At 38.6% G+C, this 27,939-nt stretch overlaps 1 protein-coding gene across 1 annotated transcript in view; it reads right to left on the bottom strand.

The window, feature by feature from the left end:
* ADAM32 (ADAM metallopeptidase domain 32) overlaps positions 1-27,939 on the bottom strand; it is a 125,061-nt gene that overhangs the window by 1,479 nt on the left and 95,643 nt on the right. The window contains exons 15-19 of the mRNA XM_047770237.1: positions 20,044-20,149; positions 18,529-18,712; positions 14,849-14,932; positions 8,815-8,914; positions 7,266-7,422 (exon numbers count right to left, since the gene is read on the bottom strand). Coding sequence (XP_047626193.1) covers positions 7,266-7,422; positions 8,815-8,914; positions 14,849-14,932; positions 18,529-18,712; positions 20,044-20,149 — 631 coding nt within the window. The remainder of the gene's footprint in view (positions 1-7,265; positions 7,423-8,814; positions 8,915-14,848; positions 14,933-18,528; positions 18,713-20,043; positions 20,150-27,939) is intronic.

The following is a 27,939-nucleotide window of genomic DNA, read 5'->3' on the forward strand; positions in this document are numbered from 1 at the left end:
ATGCTTGATTTTGAATGCCTGATTCTGGCCTTTTAGGTTCTCACCTAATGTTTCACTCACTGACAAATTACTGCAGGTCATGATTTAAAACCCTTACCAACTTCTAAACAATCAAACAGACTGGGCTGACAGGGTAATTTCCATCTCCTATTCCACACATAGATAAATGGTGGGGAAAAAAACACAAAATGACAATTTAAGGGAAGAAAGGGACTTTTCTAATGATAGCTTAAAAAAAAAAAAAGAGTAAGCTGAAAGCATAAAAGGTAAATGGGTAAATAGGAACTCCAGAGGTAGGGGAATCAGTTAAACACATCAGTTTATAAGGAGTGGAGACCACCTGGAAAACTGGAGCTGATGCCCTCCTCTAACTTTGGATGCTATGAAAGGCTATACTACCTAAGTGGGGGAAGTAAAAGCTGTTGTCATGAGCCTTAGGGATGCTTTGGGGAAACTGCTTCAGAAGTATAGATGGAAAAGGATCACCTACAGTCACAGGAATGCCAGATGCTTAAAATGGTTTAGGGATATGGATGAGAATATCACATATAGAAACAGGAATCTTAAGCCTTTTTCTGTACAGGTTCAGGATACCAATTCATGCTTCCTATGCATTCTAGGTCTCCAAGCACTGCTAACATATGACTTAGGAGGGTAAAACATAAAATAATCTTGAGAAGGAGGATTCTTCAAAGCAGAACATGCAGAATTCTCATGAAACAATCATTGATGCTTAAGATGGCCTTACAAGCAAATAAAAAAGCGAGTATGAGGTAATGTCCACAGCCAGAGTAAACTAAAAAATTCATAAACTAACAATTATAGGTAACAGAAAAACTTCATAAAAAATATGTTTAGGATTTCCATAGAGCTCAATAAGGGAAGAGAATTCATTAAATAAGAAATGACAGGATGAAACTGGCCAAGATGACAGAATAAAGACATGTTGAGCTTACCTCCTCTCGCAGGCACACCAAAATCCCAACTACTTGCAGAACAACCATTGATGAAAAGGACTGGAACCTACCTGAAAAGATTTTCTACAAGCAAAAATATAAAAAAGGAGCCACAGCAAAATAGGTAGCAGTGGCAGAGTCACAATATAGTCAAGACCGTATTCCCCCGGTGGGTGACCCACAAATGGGAAAATAATTACAACTGCAGGGTTCTCCTCAAGGAGTGAGGTGCCTGAGCCCCACATCAGGATTCCCAGCCCAGGAGTCTTGTGCTGGAAAGATGAGCCCCCATAATATTTGGCTGAAGGCCAACAGGGCTCACTTTCAAGAGAACCAGATGGCTATGGGAAGTAGATTACACTCCCAAGGGCACACAGAATCTCACACACACCATGACGCAGGGCAGAAGCAGTGACTTGAATGGAGCCTGGGTCAGACCCACTGGCTGACCTTGGAGAGACTCCCAGAGAGGCAAGAGACCACTGGAGCTCTCTTTGGGGATGGACACTGCAGCAGCCATTTTTGGGAGCTCATTCTACCTCAAGGACACCATTGCCAGCAGGTACCATTGTGGAATCCTCCTTCTAGCCTATGAGCTCCTGAATTAGTCCCACCCCTGCCCACTTCCTAAAGACACCAGTACTGGGACACCTCAGAGCAAGCAAATAACTGGACAGGGACATAGCTTCACCCACTATAAGTCAGGCTGCCTTAAGACTCCCTGGCCCACTTGGACATGGCCCTGCTCACCAGAGTGTCCTGGACCTGGCCCCATACACCAGTGGACAGTACCAGACCCAGAACCCCCAAGGTTCTGCAACTGAGACTCTAGGATCCATAAGCAGGCAAGCACCAGCCCCAGAATCTCTGGCCCCACCCACTAGTGAGACTGCCCTAGATTCAGGACCAGCCTCACTCACCAGCAGGTGGACACCAGGTCCAGGACACCTGCAGCCCCACACCCCGTGGACCCATCCGATAGCAGTCCAGCATCAGCTCTGGGATCAACTGAGCCCTCTCCCTCCCCACACTAGCAGGCTAATACAAGCATCAGGATGCCCTGAGCCTTGTAGCCAGCTGTGTCAGGAACCAGCCCCATTCACCAGTGGTGTGACACCAGCTCTGGGACCCCTGGGCACTGCAGGCAGACCCCATGATCCAGCTGTGCCTGCCAGTGGGACAGCACTAGGCACAAGAACTAGCTTCACTCACTGGTGGGTGAGCAACATCCCAAGGATCTCTTGGACCCCAATTCTACACACAAGTGAGCCAACACTAGCCTCATACCCCCACCAAGGTTTCACATCCAGCTGTCTTGTGACCTGGCCCTGACCATTAGAGCCTGCAGCTTCCATGCAAGCATGCAAGGCAAACCTGGCAATCAAGTGGTCCAGAGACCAGACAAACCTACAAAACCACCCACAACAGAAGGACCCACATAGCCCACATGGGGGGTGCCCCAAGAACATATAACTCTGGTGACAAGAGGAGAGTATGCTGCTGGGATACACAGGACATCTACAAAAGGCCACTTCTTCAAGACTGGGAACATAACCAACACATCAAATACATAGAAATAAAAAACAGCAAGTTAGGAAAAATGAAGCAACAGAGGAACAAATTCTAAACAAAGCACAAAGCTAAAACTCAGAACTAAGTGAAGTGGAGATAGGCAATCTACCTGGGAAAGAGTTTAAGGTAATGACCATAAAGATGATAAAAGAACTTAGGAGAAGTTAAATTGCAGCAATACTCATTTGATCTACCTCCTAAAGTAATGAAAATAAAAACAAAATTAAAAAAATGGGACCTAATTAAACTTGAAAGCTTTTGCAAAGGAAGCCATTAACAAAATGAAAAGACAATCCATAAAATTGGGGAAAAAAATCTTTGCCAGCAAAGCAACTGACAAAGGATTAATCTCCAAAACACACAAAACAAATACCTCATACAGCTTTATATCAAAAAAACCCCAAACAACCCAATTAAAAAACGGTCAGGTCCAAACAGATATTTCTTCAAATAAGACAGACAGAATGCCAAAAAGCACATAAAAAGATGCTCAGTATCACTAATTATTAGAGAAAATGCAAATCAAAACTACCATAAGGTATTACCTCACATCAATCATAATGGACATCATCAAAAAGTTTAAAAATAGTAAATTCTGGAAAGGGTGTGGAGAAAAGGGAACCTTCCTACACTGCTGGTGGGAATACAAGCTGGGGCAATCCCTATGGGGAACAGTATGGAGTTTCCTGAAAAAAACAAAAAACAAATATGGAACTACCATATTCTCCAGCAATCCTACTCCTGGGTATATATCCAGAGAAAACCATAATTTTTTTTTGTCTTTTTGCCTTTTCTAGGACCACACCCGCAGCATATGGATGTTCCCAGGCTAGGAGTCTAATTGGAGCTGTAGCTGCCAAGCCTAACGCCAGAGCCAGAGCAACACGGGATCCAAGCCACGTCTGCAACTTACACCACAGCTCATGGCAATGCTGGGTAGGGATCGAACCCACAACTTTATCGTTCTCAGTCGGATTCATTAACCACTGAGCCATGACGGGAACTCCAGAGAAAACCATAATTTTAAAAGATACGTGCACCCCAATGTTTATAGGAGCACTACTTACAATAGCCAAGACATAGAAACAACTTAAATGTTCATCAACAGAGGAATGGATAAAGAAGATGTGGTACATATATACAATGGAATATTACTTGGCCAGAAAAAGAATCAAATAATGCCATTTGCAGCAATATGGATGGACTTAGAAATTATCATACTAAGTGAAGTATGTCAGATGAAGGCAGATTATGAGATCACTGATACATGGAATCTAATAAAAATGATACAAAAGAACTTACAAAGCAAAAAAAGACTCAAAGTTTTGAAACCAAACTTATGGTTATCAAAGGGGATATTTTGAGGGAGAGGGATAAATTAGGGGATTGGAGTTGACAAATACACACCACTATTTATTAAATGGATGAGTAACAAGGACCTACTTATAGCATAGGGAAATTTACTCAATATCATGTAATAATCTATATGAGAAAAGAATCTGAAAAATAATAGATAAATGTATATGTTTAACTGATTTACTTTGCTGTATGCCTGAAATTAGCACAACTTTTTAAACCAACTACATTCCAATAAATTTTTTAAAAAAGCAAATAGAAAAAAATGCAGTTATGATTTAAAAAAAAAAACCTCAGGAAAAGGAAAGGATGGGATGAATAGAGCGAGAAATTAGAAACTTTAAACAGAGAGAGTTCGAAAATATATAGAACAACCAAACAGAGATGAAAAACATAATAACTGAAATGAAAAATACACCAAAAGGAATCAACAGGAGAGTAAATGATACAGAAGAATGGATCAGCAAGTTGGAAGAAAGAGTAGTGGAAATCACTGAGGCTGAACAGAAAAAAGAATAAAAAGAAATGAGGAAAGTTAAAGAAGCCTGTTGGACAACATCAAAGGACATGTTGACATTCCCAATATAGAGGTCCCAGAAGGAGAAGAGAAAGAGAAAGAGGCAGAGAACATATCTGAAGACATAAGAGCTAAAAACTTCTCTAGCACGGGAAAGGAAATAGACATCCGGGTACAGGAATTACAGACAGGGTGCTTAAACATGAGACATATGTTTATTAAAACTCCGGAGGCTGGGAATTATAAGATCAAGGTGTCAGCAAATCTGGTTCCCGGTGGGAACCTATTTCCTGGCTTGCAAATGTCTGCCTTCTTGCTGTGTTTTCACATTGGTGGAGAGAGAGGAGCTCTGATCTTCCTTTCTTATAAGAACATTAATCCCCTCATGGGGATCCCACCTTCATGAACGCATCTAAACCCAAATGTCCCACCTCCTAATACCATCAAGTTGAGGGACAGGGCTTCAACATATGAATCTGGGTAGGAAGGACATTTGATCTATAATACTACTTAACAACTAATTCTAAAACTTAGTACCTCAAAACATTTATTAACATTCTTTGTTCTGTGAGTTGACTGGGATTGATTGGGTAGTTCTCATTTGGAGTGTCTCATACAATTGTAGTCATGTGTCAGCTGAATATCCAAGATGCCTGGATGTTCACATGCTGACAGATAATGACAACTATCGGCTGGGAGCTCAGCTGGAGCTGTCAACCAAAGTGCCTATGCGTACCTTCTCCATCTGACCGGAGCATCCTGCCATGTGGCAGCTGGATTCCAAGATAGAGAGATGCAAGAGCAAACATTCCAAAAGGCCCAGGTAACACATGACCTCTATATTACATAGACATTGGTAATTAGATACAGAATTTTAGAGAGATTTAGCTCCTTCTTTCAGTAAGAATATTTCTTAGGTAGTTCTGTGTACTTCCAGTGCAAGGGGCATAATACCTGATTGTTTATCTTTTATGATAATATCCACTGGTCATCAAATGTCTAGATAAAGTAATTCACCAAGGGTTTAAAAATCTGCATGTTTCTAAGATCATTCTATCTACCGTACAAGTTCTCTTAAAAAGGAATAAAAGTAAGAATTACGTGCAGCTTTATGAAATTGGCAATCAAAACCAAGTCCTAATGATTAAAATTTTACTGAGTACCTCATCTTGTTTTGATCATTTTAATAGTCTATAAAAATAAGTTCAAAGGGAAGAAAAAAATAGTTTTGGCATACTCTTTCATAGATACTATTCAAGTACTTCAAAAAGAACCTCATTGAAGATGGAGAAGTAGTAGAATGTGAGGCTCACCTACTCCAACAAATACATTGAGAATGCATCTACATGTGGAACTATTCACACTGAAAGTTTGCCAAACACTGGCAAAAGACCTCGGGATTATGATAGAGCAAGAAAAACTTCATGAAACCATATAGGACAAAAGAAAGAAGAAAAACAGAGAAAAGAAGTAAGATGGGACCTTGACCCGTAGGAGGAAGCTAAAAAGAGGAAAAGCTCCTGCACCCTGGGAAGCTCCCCTACCAGCAAGGAGGTCAGCTGGGACAGAGGAGTACTGGAGGAGAACACAGCAATTGGTGTGAAGCAGTTAAAATGGAAACAATCCTCCACAAGGTTTTCATTGAATTTCTGAATTCAATGAAATTTCTGAATTCAATGAAACTCAATGCAAGGCCAGTGCAATGTTTGCTTATGCCAGCAAGTGCCAGCAACTAAAACTCTGGCCTTAGAGACCAGACTCAAGGAGAGAGCTGGGGCTGACTTCAAGGGAAAAAACTGGGGTTGGTGGCTCAGAAACAGCCTGCAGGGACTAGAGTATAGGGCAACCACGTTTGAGGGCGTAGGCTAGGGCAACCGAGTTGGGCTTAGAGGCTAGGTACCATCGTTTGGGGGTGCTAGAGGGGAGGGGTGGGATCCACCACTACAGCCTGCTTCCCTGTGTGCCTCTCAGGCTCAGGACAGTGCTTCAGCTCTGGAAGCCACCCAGCAGCTGCTGCCAAGCAATAGTTGGGGAGCAGCCCAGCTCTTAGAACTACAGAGAAGTCAGAGCAGTAGAGTAACTGCCCCTGGGGAATAACACAAGCTCTGCTTTTGGCTCTGCCCAACAAGGGCTCTCCCCAGGGTGCCGTTCCACCCCAAAAAAGCCTTGAGAGAGCTGCTGCTCTCAGGCACGTTCCCTGGGGGAGCTGCAAACTGACCAACAGGGAAAAAGCACAAGCTTCGCAGCTGAGAGGGAGATACTAGAAGGGGATTGCAGCTGTAAATTCAACAGTTTAGTTTATAAGAGAAACAAGAAAAATATTAATGTTTGTTTATTTCCAATGGTGGGCTGATGGTTGTTTGTCACTTTGTCCTGCTTTTTTTAAAAATTATTTTTAGATAAAAATATGCTATACGGTAGATTATATTTGCCTTCTGAAGACTTTACCCAGAGAATATTTTCTTGCATGAGGCAAACTGAAGTATTTCACTTGTGATAAGTCTCATAAATCCGCATTCTAAATAAATACTTCTGATACTTCTCCTGTAGGTGACACAGATCATACTTTGAGAACAACTAGGCATTTGAAAGCAATAGATTTTAGATTTTAGATCTTCCTCTCTCAATTACCAAGGCAATGACATTGGCAAGTTATTAAAACAAACATTCCCAAATATTTGCATCTTTAAAATAAGGATATTTAAAACTATTCCAAACAATGAAATGAGACATTGATGTTGCATTCAAAATTCCTGTGAAATGTAAAGTACTGATGCTGCTCATAATATTGCCTTACATATGACTAGATTTAAATGGTACAAAAGTTTAACTTCAGAAATTCAATGAAAACAAATTCAATTTACTCGTTACTTTGAGATTCCTCTTTCTTGCTGAACCGCTTTTTCAAAGGCTTCCATGAAACAGCTATTATGACTGCTATGGCGAGAACAGGTAAACCAATGTAGACACACAGAAGCAACTTGTTCCTAGCCTTTGCAAAAACTCTTTCCATGATTAAACCTAAAAATAAAAATGCATCAAAAATTCAGAGTAAAAAAATTAAGCTGTCTACTTTGACTTTCAAGTAACAGCAAATAATTACATGTTAATTTTTATTGTTATTCAAGGAACATGGAAAAATAATAATAGAATCATAATACTTAAGACTATCTCTATAAACTTTTTTCTGGTCTCTTTAGGGCCACACCTGTGGCACATGGAAGTTCCTGGGCTAGGGGTCAAATTTGAGCTGCAACTGCCAGCCTACACCACAACCACCACAATGCCAGATGTGAGCCGCATCCACAAACTAAGCCGCAGCTTGAGGCAACACCAGATCCTTAACCCACTGAGCAAGGCCAGGGATGGAACCCACATCCTCATGGATATTAGTTAGGTTCTTAAGCCACTAAGCCATGACAGGAACTCCTAAACTTTCATTCTAAAATAATTAGATATTGAGTTCCAGAAAGTTCCGACATATTTTACATTATACAGAAGCTACAGCAAAATCTTAGTGTAAGTGGGGCTACAAAACTTCAATGATAATTTAGGATTATGTAATTATAAGATTATCCAACAAGCTTGCATTGTTATAAGGTGCATTATCAACAGAACCACTGTATCTGTGCATCTCATTTTTCTTTATTAGATTGTTGGCTCTTTGACATTAGGGATCTGTTTTTATATATGGAGCCACTGCAATGCTACTAAGATGTCACTGGCATAAAAATTAGGAGACTTGATTCCTAACCCCAATTCTGCAAAATAGTTATCACCGAGTATTCTTTAAACCCCATCAGGAATGAGACTTTATTCTGCTTGCTGTACATGCCACTGTTCCGTATGATGAACACCTGTATATATTAGGATTTCAATAAATATTTGCTAAAACAATGAATGAATGAATAACAGAAACCAAAGTCATGGTGAACAAAAACAATATTGTTTTAGCATCCCTTCTGTCATCACTTTAGCAGCAATTAATATATTTTTGTCATTAAACGTGTAAACATCTTCAGAGTAAAAACATATCTTTGATTTCCTTTATTTCAATTGTAATAGAAACATGTTAACAGTGCTAGGCACAGGTGTGTTGGTCTTATAGAGGTGAGATCACAGGATCAATCAAAAATGGGGGGAAAGGTTGAAAGATAGTTTAAAGGAGAAAATCAGACATAATCTAGTAAAATTTTTTAAAGACACAGCTTCAATTATATGCAAAAGTTAATATTAGAAAAAAAGCAAGATTAAGAAGCCAAATTTGGTTTTTATTTCTTGAGGAAGCCTATTTATCTTTTAATTAAAAATACTGGTTTCTTTCTAAGCAGCAAAAATCTCACTTTGTTTTTTTGTGAAAATAAGCAATTTGAGGATTTTATTAACTGGATATGTAAAGAGATAGATACTTGCCTTGTCTTCTAGGCAATCTGGAAGATTCTCTGGATCTCGCTTGGCAATTCGGAGGATGGTAGCCAGGAGAACAATGGCACGTCAACTGGGAAGTACACACCTAGAATAATTTTTTTTCATTCAAATGATCATTTAAAAATATTTTTTTCACAGAAAGTACAATTATCAGATGGATCATCAAGTTTATGTTTGTATTTTCATCTAATGTAATTTTGTTTATTTGATTTATTTAGAGAGATAAGCCTACAAATCAAATGCTTGGTGTCTTAGCTTAAAGACAGACATGCTAAAGAGAAGGTATAAAGTGAGGTTCACAATATTTGTATCAGGAAAATTTAACACCTTCAAATATTCACCTGAAAATTTAGTGTGCAATTTCAAAAACACATATTTAATTTTTTTTTTCTTTTTGGCCATGCCCATAGCATGCAAAAGTTCCCAGGCCGGGGATCAAACCCACACCATAGTAACAACCTGAGTTGCTCAGTAACAATGCCAGATCCTTAACCCACTGAGCCACTTGGTAACTCCAAAAACACATACTTAAATTCTGAGAATGAGACCTTACAGTGATGAGTGGCCAGCTAGCACCAGCTCTCAGGATCATCCCTTTCCATCTCCAAGTTCAGCAAACTTGTGGTAGTCAGAAGTATTTTCACTAACAAATGACTTTACCCTTCCTCAAGCTAGGTGATAAACATTTAAGAACCTAACACTACCTTTAGCCAGGATTAAGTTTCGTTTAATTTGTTAGTTTTGTTTGTTTGATTTTTAAGCAAATGTTTTTTGTATTCCAAGAAGGCATCAGATACCTAGATATAGCACAACATTAGGATTGATGGTTTCTATAGTTAATTAATAACAGCAGCTTTATGGTGCTTACTATGAGTGAGTCTCTATTCTGAACATTATACAGATTTACTCATTAAATCCCCATAAATCCCTATAAGGTTGGGACTATTATTATTCCCACTTTACAGATGAATAAACTGCAGCCTAGATATTTAACTTGCCAAAAGCCACATGCCAAGTAAGTGATGGAGCCAGAATTTAAGCCCAAGCAACCTGGCTTCAGTCTCTGCCCTTGACCACTATGCTATGCTACTTCTCAAAATAATAGAAAATATTTTTAAATTTCTAAGATCACAGTTTAAAAACAGGAATCTATTTTCTCTATTCCATGGCTTAAATGTACATGGAAAAACGTGTTCTGTTTGGGGGTATCCACTGACCCAGCTTCTGTCAGGTCACATCCATGTTGTTGTGTATGTGTAAATTTGCTCTGAAATATCTCACAGAAGTGATGTTGTCCTTCTCAGGAGACACATGTTGTCAATTAGTCCTAATACTGTGTTGTTACTTTTGGATCACTTAGTTAAGGTGATGTCTTCCAAGCTTTTCTACTGTAAATAACCATGCTTCCATTTGTAATTAATAAGTTATTTACGAGAAGATACTTGTGAGATTATATAAGTATGTGGGTCCTCATAAAATTTTCACCTGCTAGTTTTAGCATCCATTGATAATTATATAATTCCATTATTCCTTCTACACTGATTATACTGTAAGGAAGAGTTTTCTCATATCTCCATTTATTTATTCAGCTATTGTTATCAGTAACATATTACTGAAATAGTCAAATGATCTTTGACAAGGGTGTCAAGACCACTCAATAGGAAAAGGAGAATTACTTCAGCAAATGGTGCTTGGAAAACAAGATATCCCATGCAAAAGAATAAAGCTGGACCCTTATCTCACACAATATATGAAAATTAACTCAAAATGGATTAAATATCTAAATGTAAGATTTAAGACTATAAAACCCCAAGAAGAAAACAAGGGAAAAGTGTCATGGCATTTGACTTCACAATGATTTCTTGGATATGACTCTAAAAGCACAAGCAACAAAAGTAAAAAATAGACAAATAGGTCTACAACAAAATTACAAACATGTATACACCAAAGAAAACAATCAACAGAGTGGAAAGGCAACCTACAGAAGACTCGCAAAAATCATATATCTGATGAAGGGCTAATATCTAGAATATACAAAGAACTCCTACAACCCAAGAACAAAAGATCAAAAAAAAAAAAAAAAACTATTATGAAAATGGACAAAGGACTTGGGCAGACATTTCTCCAAAGATATACAAATGGCCAACAAGAATATGAACAGAAGATGCTCAATACCAGTAATTAAGAGAAATGCAAATGAAAATCATAGCAATAGAAACAACAAAGTACTTTGTCTAAGTATGCTATAAACGCCACAATATAGTATTGTGTTTACTTTAAACAGTCAATTGTCTTCTTAAAAATGTTAAAATGCAATATGTTATTTTATACTTATCCATATCTTTTTCATTTCTAGCATTCTGCATTGCTTTGTGTCATTTCCATAGGACATTGTTTTCCTTCCACCTGAATATAATTTAATATTTTCTTTAGTGCATATTTTCTAGCAATAAAGTCTTTCAGATGTTTATATCTGAAAAAATTATTTTCTCTTCTTAATTTCTGATTTTCATTGAATATAGAATACTAAATAACAGTTTTTTCTCACATTTAAATGATGCCATTTTTTCCTTATTTTCTGATAAGAAGCCTAAAGTCATTCTTATCATTGTACCTCCAGATGCAATGTGTTTTTCTCCTCTGACTACATTTAAAATACTCCATTGGGAGTTCCCGTTATGGCTCAGCAGGTTACGAACCTGACTAGTATCCATGAGGATGCAGGTTCAGTCCCTGGCCCCACTCTTCAACCTACCGAGTCCGTGATCAATGTGGATCCCACCCAGGCAGTGCAGTTCAAAGACTTAGAACAGGTAGAGAGGCGGGAAATCAGAGAGTACATTCTTTTTTGTTTCCCTTCTCTCAGGGAAAACCTATGCTGCCTATTGTCTAATATATGAAAACTGTTATCTCGTACATTTCTTTCTTTCTTTCTTTCTTTTTGCTTTTCAGGGCTGCACCCATGGCACATGGAGGTTCCCAGGCAAGGGGCTGAATTGGAGCTATAGCTGCCAGCCTAGGCCACAGCCACAGCAATGCCTGATCCAAACCACACAGCTCCCGGCAGTGCCAGATTCTTAACCCACTGAGCAAGGCCAGGGATCGAACCTGCAACCTCATGGTTCCTGGTTGGATTCATCTCCACTGCACCACAACGGGAACTCCTCATACATTTCTTTCCAGCTTTTTAGTTGTTTATGGCAAGAGTGTGATTAAAGATCTGTATATTCCTCCATACCCCTAAAAATCCATGTACTTCTGAGAAAATGGTAATTATGAGTGTTTCTCCACTGTGTCTCAAGTCCTCATGTAAAGAAAAAATACACTTTTTACTCCTACAGATCTAATTATGGTCTGGAATATCATTCCACTGTCAAAAGTCTCAGAGTTTCTCAGAGTGATTGAGTACATAGATGGGGCTGAACAACTCAAGAAGAATATTGATGCACTGTGTCAGAGGACAAGGATGACTTGCAAAGTACTTAGGAAATAATCAGCATGATTTTAATTTTTCCTTGGAGATCCAGTCAATATAATACAGCAGTATAAAGAACTGAAAGTATAGCTACTAGAAATAAGTGGGTAATGTTATTGCTATTTTCAAGAGAAGACTGTCTACCAAAAACCTCAGAGTGATTGAGTACATAATTTTCTATAGTAAGCTGCTGGAATAGAAATGAATATGCAGATATCATTGACTTTCCTATACTTGCTTTGCACATGCTTACCAGGACTATGTATCTTTGGTAAACTTAATGTAAGCATCAGCAATGATACTTAATGAGTATCATTTTGATGCTCAATCCTTTTGTCTCAAAAAACAGTCCTCAGAGCTTCTGAGAGTCTGTCTCCCAGATTATAATTCTGTTTGGTTAGAATAAATTCCCTTTTTTTGTTTTGTTTGTTTGCTTTTCAGGGCCACACCTGCAGCATATGGAAATTCCCAGGCTAGGGGTCGAATTGGAGCTGCAGCTGCCAGCCTATACCACAGCCACAGCAACTTGGGATCCGAGCTTAATCTGTGACTACACCATAGCTCACGGCAATGCTGGATCCTCTCTCCCAGTAAGAGAGGCCAGGGATCGAACCCACATCCTCATAGTCAGGTTTGTAACCCACTGAGTCACAATGGGAACTCCCCCCTTTTTTCCTTCTTGACTGTTATCTGAATTTGACATCTTTGACAAGATAATAGATGTTAACTAAACATACTGCAGTAATCATTTCATAAAATATTTTATCCAATACAGGACTACTATCCAAAATATACTCAAAAAAAAAAAAAAACTCTATAAGATGAACAACATCTTTCAAAAATGCACAAGGCAGATGAGTTCCCATTGTGGTTCAGAGGTAACGAACTCAACTGGTATCCATGAGGCTGTGGGTTGGATTCCTGGTCCTTATCAGTGCGTTAAGGATTTGGCGTTCCTGTAAGCTGTGGTATATATAGGTTGCAGACATGGCTTGGGTCCAACATTGCTGTGGCTGTGGCATAGACCAGCAGCTGCAATTCCAATTGCACCCCTAGCATGGGAGCATCCATATGCTGTAGGTGCATGCAGTCCTAAAATGCAAAAAAAAAAAGCACAAGACAATTGAAAGTTGAACAGATACCTCTCCAAAGAAGATATATACGTTGCAAATAAATTGAAAAGATGCCCAACATCACATGTCATTAGGGAAATGCAAATTGGAACAATGAGATACCACTACCCACCTAGAAGAATGGCCAAAATCCAGAACACTGACAACACCAAATTCAGGTGAGGATGTGGAGCAACAGGCACTCTTATTTATTGCTGGTGAATGGAAAACTGGTATGGGTGCTTTGGAAGACAGTTTGGTGGTTTCTTACAAAACTAAACAAACTCTTTCCATAAGATCCAGCAATCACACCTTAGTATTTACTCAAATGAGGTGAACACTTATGTTCACACAAAATCTTGAGTATGAATATTTATAGCAGCTTTACTGACAAATGCCAAAAAGTGGAAGCAACCAAGACGTCCTTCAGAAGGTGAATGGATAAACTGTGGTACATCCAAAAAATGAAATATTAGCATTAAAAAGAAATGAAATTCAAGCCAGGAGAAGAAATGGAGGAACTTTAAATGAATATTACTAAGTGAAAGAAGCCAATCTGCAAAGGCTGCACACTATGATTCCAACTACATGACATTCTGGAAAATGCAAAACTATGGAAGCAGTTAAAAAATCAGATGTTTCAGAGGTAGAAGGGATGGAAGGATCAATAGGCAAAGCACAGAAGTTTTTAGGCAGTAACACTACTCTGCATGATATTATTAATGATGGATATCTATCATTACTCATTTGTCCAAACCCATAGAATGGATAGCACCAGCTGAACCCTAATGTAAACCATAGACTCTGAGTGATAATGATGTGTCAATGCAGGTTCATTAATTGTACCAGTCTGGTGGAGGATGTTGATGGTAGGGGAGGCTATGCGTATTGATTGGAGTCAGAGGGTATATAGGAAATCCACACTTTCTACTCAGTTTTGCTATTAACCTAAAACTTCTCTAACAAAAAAAAAAGTCTAGAACATAACTAAATCTCTTTGCTGTACACCCGAAACTAACACAACATTGTAAATAAACTATACTTCAATTTTCTTAAAATATCTATTATGAAAGGAGGGATAAAACCAATAGTTTTCCTTCATCCTATGTATTCACAAACAAATTTTAGCATGATTATCTTCTCTTAATTAACAAGTTAATGTATTTATTGGAATATTTAATATCTAATATCTCTGAAAAGTGCCCAAATGTAATAATAAATTTGCTAAGGTCATCAATAAGTCAATTCTATACAATGTTCTCTAAAAGATATGGCTACAAATTTACTAACCCGATTCAGATCTACATTTTAGCTAGATACAACAGGTCCTAGAACACAGTAGGAACCCAATAAATATCAAATAAATTAATGATAGCTGCTGAAAAATGTCCAAGATGAGATTTGGGGAAACATGAACCCCACGATTACTTACGCCATGTCCACTGCACTTCAATGAACAAATATGTGATCTTTCTGTATATATCCTTGATTCTACACATTCACGATTTACACAAATCTAAAGAAAAACACAGAAAAAATTCCAAGTTAGATGAATCCAATTATCTTAACATTACAATCCATAATTTTAAAACATAAGACCATAACCATTTGATGCAATAAATTTCTGTTAAATACTGTTTTTTTTGTTGTATCCCACAAATTTTTCTGTTGTCTTTTTTTTTTTTTTTTGGCCACCCCATGGCATATGGAGTTCCCGGGCTACAGTTGTGACAACTGCAGCAATGCTGGGTCCTTTAACCCACTGTGCTGGGCCGGAGATCAAACCTGCATCCTGGCGCTGCAGAGATGCCACTAATCTTGTTGCATCACAGCAGGAACTCCAATCTATGTTGTATTTTCATTTTCATTTAATTCAAAATATTTTTCAATTTAAGATTTCTCCTTTGGTATAAGTGTTATTTAGCTTAACCTACACACAAATATTTTGGAATTTTCAGTAAGTCTTAAAGTAAACTATGGACTTTAAGTGATAATGATGTGTCAGTGTAGGGTTGTGTCTAGTGTAGGAGTCTGTGCTCATGTAGGGGTAAATTGTATATGGGAATTCCCTTTACTTTCTGCAACTCTATGGAGTTTCCTGGTGGCTTAGCAGGTTAAAGATTCGGCATCATCACTACTGTGACTTGAGTCACTGCTGTGGCATGGGTTCAATTCCTAGCCCCAGAACTTCCATATGCCGCAGGTGTGGCCAAATAATAATAATAATAATAATAATAATAATAATAATAATAATAATAATAAAGTCTATTTTTTAAATAAATAATTTTTTAAAAAATGATTCAAGCTCTGGTCTTTGATTTCCCATGCAATGAGTCTGGAAGTTACCACTCCATCCTAACAATAGATAAAAAGTTAAACAAACTAATAAAATCAACAACCCTTCTGGAATCCATAATAGAAGTGAAGACATAGGGCAAACCACAGCCCCCACTGGAGACACACAAGCAAACACAGAGGGGTCACAGCTTCCCAGAATAAGATTCACAAGCGGAAATCACCTGGGGTACTTGCCAGGGTAGGAAAGCCTAAAATGGAATTGATGAAGTATTGGAGGCTCGATGTGGACAACTCAGAGAGCAGCATCCAGTCATGGGGGACCAGCACAGTTTTGTGAGATGTACATCCAGGAGCTCAACCAGGTTCTCACAGTAAATATTAGAGAAAAATTATCTTGTTTTGCAGCAGGAGGAGGGAAGAAGAAACTGTTTTGAAATAGCCAGAGAACTTTGTTCTAAACAAAGCTTGCCCTCAGGAGATCCAGTTAACTGGAGCCTAACCTGCTGCTATTTTATTAGAGCCTAAATGATCTGGGAGAAGGGAAATACCCAATTTAAGTCAGCTCTAACCTTCCATGTGTGAGACAGGAAATACCCAACTCCAGCCCACTCCAGCCATCCTGTTCCATCTAAGGGAGGAGAAAAGACCCGAGAAGCACTTGTAAAGTTCACAGTCCAGAGGCACAGGCTCACCGAAAGATCAAGACCTAATTATAGGACTAAATAACACTTCCCCTCCCCCCCAAACACCTCACCACCACATTACTAAAGTCTATTTACAGCAGTTCTATTATCCCGAATATCATGTCTGGCTCTCAGGAAAGAAATAAGGTTATATTAAAAGCCAAAAAACATAATTTGAAAAACGGAGCAAGTATCAGAACCAGACATGGCAGGGATACTGGAATTATCAGACTAGGAGTTTAATCATGATTAGTATGTAAAGGGTGCTAATAGATGAAGTAGATAGCATGCAAAAATAGATGGGCAATGGAAGCAGAGACAGCAATCCTAAGGAAAAAAACAAAAATAAATGCTGGAATTAAAAAAACAAAACAAAACAAAAACACTGTCACAAAATTTAAGAATGCCTTTAGTAGGATTATTAGTATACTGGGCATAGCTTAGGGAAGAATCTCTGAGCTAGAAGGATATATCAATAGAATCCTTAAAAACTAAAAAGCAAAGAGAACAAAGATTGAGAAAAAATAACATAATTTCCAAGGACTGTGGGACAACTACAAAAGGTATACACATGTGTAATGGAAATGCCAGAATAAAAAGGAACAGAAGAAATATTTTAAATAGTAATGACTGAGAATTTCCCCTAAATTAATGTCAGACACCAAATCACAGTTTTAGGAAGCTCAGAAAACAACAAGCAGGATAAACTCCCAAAAAACTACATCTAGGCATACCATGTTCTCACAGAAAATCAATGAAGAAATCTTGAAAAAAGCAAGAATTAAAAGAACAAACAAACTCCTTACACATAGAGGAACAAAGATAAGAACTACATCTGACTTCTCAGAAACCAGGCAGTCAGAAGAGAATGCATATAAAATATTTAAAGCACTGACAGAAAAAATCCCCAACCTAGAATTCTATATACTGTGAAATTATCCTTCAAAGGTGAAGGGAGAAAAAAAGGTTTTCTCAAAACAAAAAATTGAGGGAATTTATCACTAACAGAGATGCCTTATAAGACATATTAAAAGAAGTTCTTTAGAGAGAAGGAAAATGATATAGGTCAGAAACTAATAGGATGTATAACAAGAGTGAACACATGAAATCTATTTTCTTGGTGTGTTGATGATGTGTCAATGCAGTTTTATCAATTGCAACAAATATACCACACCGGTGGGGATGTTGATCATGGGGGAGAATTCCTCATACCACCTCAGGTACCCACAGTCATAGCTAGCAAGGAAGACAGCAGTCTTTATCAATGCTGATCACAGCTGATATAAAGGCCCAGAGTCCATGCCACTGTGCCCTCCTGGAGCCAGAGACACTGTTGTGTCCCCACAAGTAAGATCCACTGCGCCCCACCCAGCTTGTGTGCTTGCACCCACTCAAAAGTGAAGGTCTTTCCCCACCAAAGCCAGTCTATAAGTTCCAGGAAAGATAACTGATCCTTCAAATGAGATTTAGAAGTAAATTTATTCCTACTATGTGTTCTCCAGATTTGAGCTGGTATTATAAATAACAAATTATAATAACAATCAATAATAGCCAACCTATATTTAGCTCTTACTATGTGCTGCGCATCATGCTAAGTAAGCACTTTATACTATTACCTCATTTAATATTTGCAATAACTCCATAGAGTAAATGTTATTATTATCCCCACTTTACCTGTGATATCTCAGTTTGGCTAGGTAACTTCCAAAATCACAAAAAATTAAGAGGTGAATATTGATTCTTGGCAGGCCCACCTAAGTTTTGTTTTTATCTCCTGGACCACAAAGAGACAGATATTATGTGGGATTTCTTCTTTCTTCAAGAACAAAAGTGAGTTTCCATGTTATGGAATATTTAACTAAAAGGATAAGTATTCCCAAGATTTCTTTCCTCCCCATTCCAGCCCCCAAACCCTTGGAATTTCCTTGCTCACATGCTGAAATTCTAAAGGGGATCAAATACTCCCATTACAATCCTCAGAGACCAATTGAAGCTTATTCATTTTTTCTTTACCTAAATATTTAAGGTTACATATCATGAGAAATGAATTGCAATTTCGTATTTAAATGAAAATATTTATTAAATAAATTAATTAAACTAAATTTAAAAAGATAGATTTTAAGTCACTTACCCTCTCATCATCACAAACAGAGCCATTCTTGACTATCATTGGATCTTCTAAACCTTTCGCAAGTGTGTAGTGAATAGTTATACATACAACATTTCGTACAAAAGCATAAATCACAGAAGCATTTTCTTGAAGGAAAGGAGTTTGAGAAGGGTAGGTGCAAATTAATCTTCCACAAATAAGATTCCTGCAAACATAATAAAATTATAAGATTATTAAACATTAAGCATTCATTAGGAATACTTCATTTTGTTTTCTTTGACAAAATAAAAAATTAAGAATGGTTCTCCATTTAAGGCAATGTGTCTAAGGAAAATGTAATATTTAAATATTGCTAATGTTTAAAGTAAAAAGTGAAGCCGGAATTCCTGTCATGGCGCAGCAGAAACGAATCCAACTAGGAACCATGAGGTTGTGGGTTCGATCCCTGGCCTCACTCAGTGAGTTAAGGATCCGGCATTGCCATGAGCTGTGGTGCAGATCACAGACGCGGCTTAGATCTGGCATTGCTGTGGCTGTGGGGTAGGCCAGCGGCTACAGCTCTGAGTAGACCCCTAGCCTGGGAACCTTTATATGCCACAGGTGCAGCCCTAGAAAGACCAAAAACAAAAACAAACAAACAAAAAAAAACAAAAAAAGTGAATCCATTGATAGGAGCTTATCTTTCAATGGCACTAATGATTTTTTAATTCAGTATGCAGACTGGTATACTTATTGCCAAATAAACAATTCACTCAAGCATTTTCTATCCCTCTGAGGGAGAGAAAGACAAATATAAGATGGGACCCCTACCCTTATTAAAAGTGCAACAAATGAAATAAGCAAATTCTTCAGAGATTTAAGATGAGGATATATTCTAACTCATCAGTTAGGGAAACCCCATAGAGAAGATGCCATGTAAGTCAAAGCTTAATAAATTAGTAGGATTTCAATAGGCTAAGTTATTTATAAACAAAAGTAACAGCATAAGCAAATCAAGGAAGCATAAAACTACATACTATGTTAACCAGTCTATAAATTCGATGAGTACCAGGGCCATTGTATGCTTTGCTAACTAGTATCTAGCCCAATGTCCAGCATGTGGTAGGTTCTCAATATTTGCTAAATAAATTCCTGATCAAAATATCAAAGAACTGACTCTTCAGATGCAGGGGAAACTGAACTTCACTTTATAGACAATGAGTAGCCTTTAGCTTTAGCAAACAGTCAAGTGGATGGGAGTAGTATTTTTACTTTTTTTTAAAATGAGTCTGTTTAGAGAGGTGCAATAGTTATTACTAGTTTCACTCTTAGATCAGATATAGGGGCCTAATGATTAACTATATATAAATATTTGAAATTTGGATTGAAATTTAATAAGCCTATAGCGCAAGAGAGATGTCAAGGCTAGAGATTTTGATTTCAGATTCACTCCCATACACATGTGATGCTTGAAACTACTGGAATGAATGACTATACAGAGAAAAGCTAAAAATAGAATCTTATAGAACCAGCATCTTTAATATTTGCATAGCATACCTCCATGCACAATATTTAAATCTGCCTCTTTCTTTACCACAGTTCCCAAACTTATCATTTTGAGACTGTATTTCTTCATAGCAGGCAAATGGAGCATTCTTTGAGCCTGTCAAAGTTAGAAATATATTTGGATTAAAACTTCATTTATTTTCCATCTTCCTCCATTTCCTCGTATACTTGTGTTTCTTTTACCTTTTTCTCTATTACTATCATCTACTCAAAAGTTTCCTAGTGACATTGTAAGAAAAGAGAAAAAAATTAAAGTGAAAAGCAATGCTCATCATTATTTCTCCTTTTAACTTCATTTTCAGTCATTTTCATCACAAAAGACATCATGAGGGTATGGGAGAGTTATAGACATGTAAACCTGTAAACCTTGAGAGAACTATGTGAAAGAAGGCAAAAAAAAAAGATAACACACAGGGAAACTATACTTGTTCCCTTAGATTCTGAGAAGGGATTTATTAAAAAAAAAAAAAAAAAAAAGTCGGGTCTATAACAAAATCTCATTGAAGAAAGCTGCTATCTTCAGAAATTATAAAATGAAGGGATAAAACTGCCAACACATATACTTACCTCTTTTTCCTTCATAACTATATTTTTATCACTATGAAAAAGTACTGAAATCTTGGTAACTTAAAAGAACATGCATGTCACAGTTTCTGTAAGTCCGAAGTCTAGCAAAGCACAAGTAGGTTCTCTGGTCAAGGTCTCACTAGGCTGAAATAATGTTCATGGCTGGGGTTACAGTCTCATTTGAGGCTGGAGTCCTCTTCCAGTCTCTCTCTCTCTTTTTTTTTCCAGCCACTGCTCTATTTTCTTACTATCTGCCAAGGGCTCTTAGCCCCTAAGGATGCCCCCTAAGGTCCTAGGCACATGTCCCTCCTCGCAACATGGCAGCTTATTTCTTCCAAGCCAGCAGAAGACTTTTTCTGACATTTCCCATCTTTTAAGGGCTCACATGATTAGATGGCACCCCACTCGGAACATCTCCCTTTCCAATAATTTAAAGGTGACTGATTATAGACTTTAATTACACCTTAAAAATGCCTTCATATTTACTATATAATCTAATCATGGGAATGATATTTCATCATATATTCACTGGTTGTCCCCCAACTCAGAGAGGGGATTATCCAAGAAATGTACACCAGAAGAGTACGGGGCCATCTTAGAATTCTACCTAGCATAGTTGCCGTCTCCAAAATGAACCATCCTAAGTCAGGATAAAACATAAAAGTAGATATTAATATCTACCTCAGTGGATTGTTGTGAGAATTAAGAAGACATTTATTTAGCCACTCAATTCCCATCCAATCCTTCTACATTTTAAGATCAAAGTTTCTCCTGTTTACCAGCCCTTTCTGTGATTTACACTTTTCCCACTATTCTTTTTAATTTTTCACCTTCTCCTAATTCTATTTCTTTCCACCATTTTAAAACAATAGTCCATCAAAGGTGATTGTACATTTAATATGAAAACGGGTAATGCCATTTCTAGGTATTTATAATGCTTAATCAGTTCAGTTGTGAATCTGAGAATACCAGGATAGGAATGTTCTTCCTCCATCCTAGTTTTTACTAGTCCATCTATTGCTTCTAAAGGTACCAATGAGCCCTATTATTAATTTCTCCCTTGAGTACCCTCTCTCGTTAGTGTTAGGGACTTTCTCTCAGCTCAGTCTGGCTTTTCATGGGTGATGTGGAAACACCAAAAGAGCAACACTTTGAAAATGTGAAATCACATGTGAAACACTTCCTTAAATCCAGTATACTAACCAGCCTATAAAGTAAGGCAATTTGCCTTTCCATAGTTCAAATAGTGTATTTAGATTCCCTCTATTATCAAATGCCACAAAAAAATGTACACAGACTTTCACAGATAGTTGTGCATGGCTGGTACTAGTTCAGTAAATGTTGGAAAATTATTGCAAATAATTTAGACAAAATTCATAAATAGCACTGCATAGTACAGAGTTTGATGCTATACTCCCTTGACCACTATTAGATGACTAAAAGGCCACCCCATCTCAATTGGAATAAAGGGAGCCACTGAAATGTTGGTGAAAGTTTTGGCTTTCATTACCTGGCATCTTACTCAGACTGTCTCATGAATAATAGGCATTTGCAACTTAACACATCCTAAAAATAATTTCTGTTTTATACCCTAGACTTCCTTATAGGACCATTAGCCAACCAATGTTCATGCCAAAACTCAGGAACAATTCTTGATTTCCTTTTCCCCTCTTACTCCTACCTTACCAACTAATCTAAATCTTAGGGACACTGCCTCCTAAGAACAGCCTGAGCATGACCAGCTCTCATCTTCTCCATAGTTATCACTCTAGCTTGAGGTATTATCAGTTCTCTTCTAAGAGGCAACCACAGCCTTCTAATCGACTCCTCATTTCTACTCTCCACTCCTCACAGTACTTTCTCCATATCAAAAATCAGAGTGATCCTTTTAAAAATAAAAACCATACATCAAATTCTTACTTAAATATCTCCAATGGTATACCATTACACTAAGAATAAAATCCAGTTTTCTTACCATGATCCTTACTCAGCCCTGTTCACTACATTTCAGCCACACTGCCCTTTTTTTCATTCTTGAATACATCAAATTCATTCCTAACTCAGAAGGATAACATTTGTTACAAGTGAAATGTTCTTTCTCAAGATAATCTCTTGGCTGGCTTCTCAGTACTCAAGTTTCTATTCAAATTTCACTTCCATACAGAAACCATCTCTGAATACCCTATCTAAAACAGCCTCAACTTCATGATCTGTTTGTTGTTGCTATTGATGCTGCTTTATCTGGGAGAATTTTCTGTCATCGTAATATTCACCACTAATGGAAACAATTGTGTTTATTTATTTACTAATTTTTATTGTTTATGCCTGAGGCCTTCAATGGAATATAACCTCCATAACAATATGAATCTTTTTTTGTCTTGTCCATCACTGGGTTTTCAGTGCTTGAAGAATGCCTTATCCAATTAAGGTGAATAAACGAAAAAACCAACACCCTGGGAAATATACCCCATGAGCTATCTTCCTTATGGAGTTTGACATCCAAAATCAAAACCTCCAACTGGAATTATACCTATCTTATTTGAAGGCATACAGATTTAAAGATTAATATTTGAAACAAACTCCTTTGTGGTAGCTCCCAAATTATGTGTCCAATGTTGCCTCATTAATTTCAATAGTTTCTGTCTTGTAGCCTTCTAAATATTTTTCTTGAAAGAGGCAATTTTCAACCCTACATTTTCCAAATATGTAGATAGAGCCAATTTAAACTTTTCACAAATTCAGAGTTCCTGTTGTGGCTCAGCGGTTAAAGACCCCAACTAGTATCCATGAGGATGCGGGTTTGATCACTGACCTCAGTCAGTGGGTTAAGGATCCAGCATTGCCATAAGCTGTGGGGTAGGTCACAGACATAGCTCAGATCCTGTGTTGCTGTGGCTGTGGTGTAGGCTGGCAGCTATAGCTCCAATTCAAGCCCTAGCCTGTAAACCTCCATATGCTGCAGGTATGGCTCCAAAAAGACCAAAAAAAAAAAAAAATTAAAAGCTAAACTTTCCACTAATTCATGATGAGAAGAAAGAATGAGATGATATATTCAAAGTTCTAGAAGAATGAAACTGCCAAGAATAATTTATGCAGCAAAGCTGTCCCTAAGAAATTAGGTGGAATAAAGACTTTCTCTAATAAACAAAAGCAAAAGAAATTGATCACAACTAAACCTACCTTACAAGAAATGCTGAAAGGAGTTAATCAGGCTGAAATGAAAGAAGCTAATAAGTAACATGAAAACAAAAATAGACAGCTGACTGGTAAAGGCAAGGATATCATCATATTCAAAATACTCAAACTGTGATACAGTGGCATATTAACTATATAATTCTAGTACAAGGTTAAAGGACAAAAGTATTAAAAATACCAATATCTACAATAATTTCTTAATGAATACAAATTGAAAAAATATGTAACTTGTGACATCAAAAACATAAAAGGAGGAGAGAAAAAGCATAGAGTTTTGTTTGCAATCAAAGTTAAATTGTTATCGAAGTTCCCGTCATGGCTCAATGGCTAACAAATCTGACTAGGAACCATGAGGTTGCGGGTTTGATCCCTGGCCTTGCTCGGTGGGTTAAGGATCCGGTGTTGCCATGAGCTGTGGTGTAGGTTGCAGACTTGGCTCAGATCTGGCATTGCTGTGGCTCTAGTGAAGGCTGGCAGCTACAGCTCCGACTGGACCCCTAGCCTGGGAACCTCCATATGCCTAGAAAAGGCAAAAAGACAAAAAAGTTAAATTGTCATCAGCATAAAATAAACTGTTCCATATATAAGATGTTTTATGTAAATCTCATGGTTAAACATAAACAAAAACCTAACAGACATACAGAACGTTTCATTCAACCACAGACAAAAGCACATTCTTCTCAAGCACACATGGAGCATTTCTCCAGGGTAGATCTTATGATACAACATAAGAGAAGTCTGAGCAAATATAAGACTGATATCTAACCAAATATTTTTTCCAACAATAATGGTATGAAACTGGAAATTAATAACAGTTGGAAAACATACCAATATATGGAAGTGTACACATAAAAACACAAAGGATTGGAGTTCCCGTCGTGGTGCAGTGGTTAACAAATCCGACTAGGAACCATGAGGTTGTGAGTTCGATCCCTGGCCTTGCTCAGTGGGGTAAGGATCTGGCGTTGCCATGAGCTGTGGCATAGGTTGCAGATGCAGCTCAGATCCCCGTTGCTGTGGCTCTGGTGTAGGCCGGTGGCTATAGCTCCGATTAGACCCCTAGCCTGGGAACCTCCATGTGCTCTGGGAGCTGCCCTAGAAAAGGCAAAAAGACCAAAAAAAAAAAACAAAAAAACAAAAAACAAAAAACCCCACAAAGGATCATTACAGAGTATTACAATTATATACCAAGAAACTGGGTAACTTAGAAACAAATGAATAAATTCCTAGAAATAGATAACTGACCCAAGACTAAATCATGATGAAACAGAAAATCAGAACAGACTAATTACTAGTAAGGAGAATGAATCAGTAATCAAAAACCTCTCAATATAGGAAAGTCCCAGTCAGATGGTTTTTCCTGGTGAATTATACCAAACATTTAAAGAATTAATGCCAATCTTTCTCAAACTCTTCCAACAAATTGAATAAAATGGAACACTTCCAGTATCCTACAAGGCCAGCTTTACTCTGATGTCAAAGCCATGTAAGAACATACGAGAAAAGAAAACTACAGAGCAATATCCTTGATGAATATAGATATCAAAATTCTCAACAAAATATTGACAAACCTAAAAAAAAAAAAATTAAAATACTAACAAACCAAATTCAACAGAACATTAAAATGGTCAAACCCCATAAGGTAAAATGGTATTTATCCCTCAATTCAAGGATGGTTCAACATATGCAAGTGAATAACTGTGATACATTACACTGAAAGAACAAAAATTTAAAAAAATCATATGATCCTCCCAATAGATGCAAAAAAGGCACTTGATAAAAAAATACATTTTTCATGATAGAAATGATCAACAAATAAAGTACAGAAGGAACAGATCTTAACACAAAAAAAGTCATTTATAATAACCCCACAGCCAACACTATACTCGATTATAAAAAGTTAAATTTTTTCCCTCTAACATTGAGAACAACGTAAGGGTGCTCATTCCCACCACTTCTATTCAGCATAGTACTAGAATTTGTAGCAAGAGCAGTTAAGGAAGAAAAAATAAAAAGCATCCAAATTGAAAACAAATAAAATTGTTTTATAGAAAATGTAATCTTATAATAGGAAAAAATCCTGAATATTCCACCAAAAAGCTATTAGAACTAGTCAACAAATTAAGTGAAGTTACAGCACAGAAAATCAACATATGTAAATCAGTTGAATTTCTGTACACTAATAACAAAAGAGCTGAACATTTTTTTTAAATGCCATTCCAAATACAATCAAAATCAGGAGTTCCCATCATGGCTCAGCGGTAACAAAACTGACTAGTACCCGTGAGGATGTGGGTTCGATCCCTGGCCTTGCTCAGTGGGTTAAGGATCCAGCGCTGCTGTGAGCTATGGTGTAGGTAGCAGACACAGCTCAGATGCTTAGATCCTGCAGTGCCATGGCTGTGGTATAGGCCAGAAGCTACAGTTCTGATTCAACTCCTAGCCTGGGAACTTCCATATGCTACAGGTGTGGCCTTAAAAACAAACAAACAAACAAAAAGCATCAAAATCAATATAATACTTTGGAATAAATTAAAATCAAATAAGTAAGAGATGTGTAGCCTGAAAACTACAAGACTTCCATGAAAAAAATCTAAGATATAAACAAAAGGAAAGATATCCTGTGTTCATGGATCAAAGGAATTAATATCATTAAAATGTCCATATCACCCAATGCCGTCTATAGAGTCAATGCTATCCCTAAAAAATTCCAATGGGGAAGGAGGACAAGATGGCGGAGGAGTAGGGGGACATGCTCACCCTCTCCCACAAACACAACAAAAAAAAGCACATCTACAGAATAAATGACTCGCACAGAACAGCAACCAATCGCTGGCAGAGGAACCTAAACTCCAATGACGGCAAGAAGTTCGTGACATTACTGGGCAGAATGGGAGAAAAGAGGAGAGTGAGAGAAGGTGAATCCGAGCGGGACGGGTGCTCCCGAAAGAGAACTGCGGAGGAGAAAGGGATCCAGCACCCTGGAAAGTCACCTCACGGGGGAAAGATCAAACGAACCGGAGGAATCTCCAGATGCAGAGAAGAGTGTAGCAGTAAGTTGGAGTACGGAAAAGCCGATCAAGAACCTAACGGACCATCTGAACTACGGGCACAGTCACCAAAAATTGAGACGCCTGAGTGGGGGCTGGGCACCGAGACCTCGCCTCCAAAGGTTAGTCCCTGAGAAAGGGCCGGGGGATGCCTGGGTGGGGGCTGGGCACCAAATCCTCAGCTCCAGAGGTTAGTCCCCGGGAAAGGGACAGGGGGAGCCTGGATGGGGGCTAGGCACCGAGACCTCGGCTCCAGAGGTAAGACCCCGAGAACGGGCTGGGGGGGCGGTGTGGAGCGGAAACTGCTTGGGAGGTCTAGAAACCATTTGACGGGGCAGAGACTGCCTGGGAGACTAGAAAACAAAGCTGTCGCAGAGGAAGGGAGCAATACTCTAGGGGCGGGGAAGTGGAAAGCCGCATCAGAGGGAACCTGGGAGAAGAGCCTGGTCTGCGCCCATGCTGGGGAGGGGAGAGAAGAAGGGGTGGGTCCCCATAGAATACCCCCCACACCACAGCAAGCTTACAGGCCCACTAGCTAGCTGAAAGCTGTGCTTCCCAGTGCATCCCCTCCCCCCACCCCCACCACCCACTACGCTCTCGCCGAACCTGGGGCTGCCTGCCATCCAGGAGGGCTGGCCTCAACAATTGCCTGAAGCCTACCACCACAGGGGCTGTCCCTGCACAGGCCTGCTTGCCCTTTGGAGGGGCTATACTTACGCAGAGCAGCACCAAACACCACCAGCCCCCGAGAAAAGGCCTGCAGCCCGGAAAAGCTAGAACAAGCTTAGCCAGGCCGTGAATAGATCTGCCTAATTCTCCAACGGTTTTTCTGAATCGGGCTGCCCCAGGGGAGGAGCCTCTTGGATTTCCAGCAGCCCTGCTCCCTGCCCAAGCCCCCAGGGGGTGCCAAGCTCTAGAGGATCAGCTGCATAGGACTGCCAGCTCCAGGCAGGACCCCCTGCAGCCCAGAAAAGCTGCAACAAGCTTGGCCGAGCCGGGAAAAGATCTCAGACGGTCTTTCTGAGTCGGGCTGCCCTGGGGAGGAGCCTCTTGGGTTCCCAGTGGCCCTGCTACC

Source organism: Phacochoerus africanus, chromosome 3 (assembly GCF_016906955.1).
Source record: "Phacochoerus africanus isolate WHEZ1 chromosome 3, ROS_Pafr_v1, whole genome shotgun sequence".
Classification (NCBI taxonomy): Eukaryota; Metazoa; Chordata; class Mammalia; order Artiodactyla; family Suidae; genus Phacochoerus; species Phacochoerus africanus.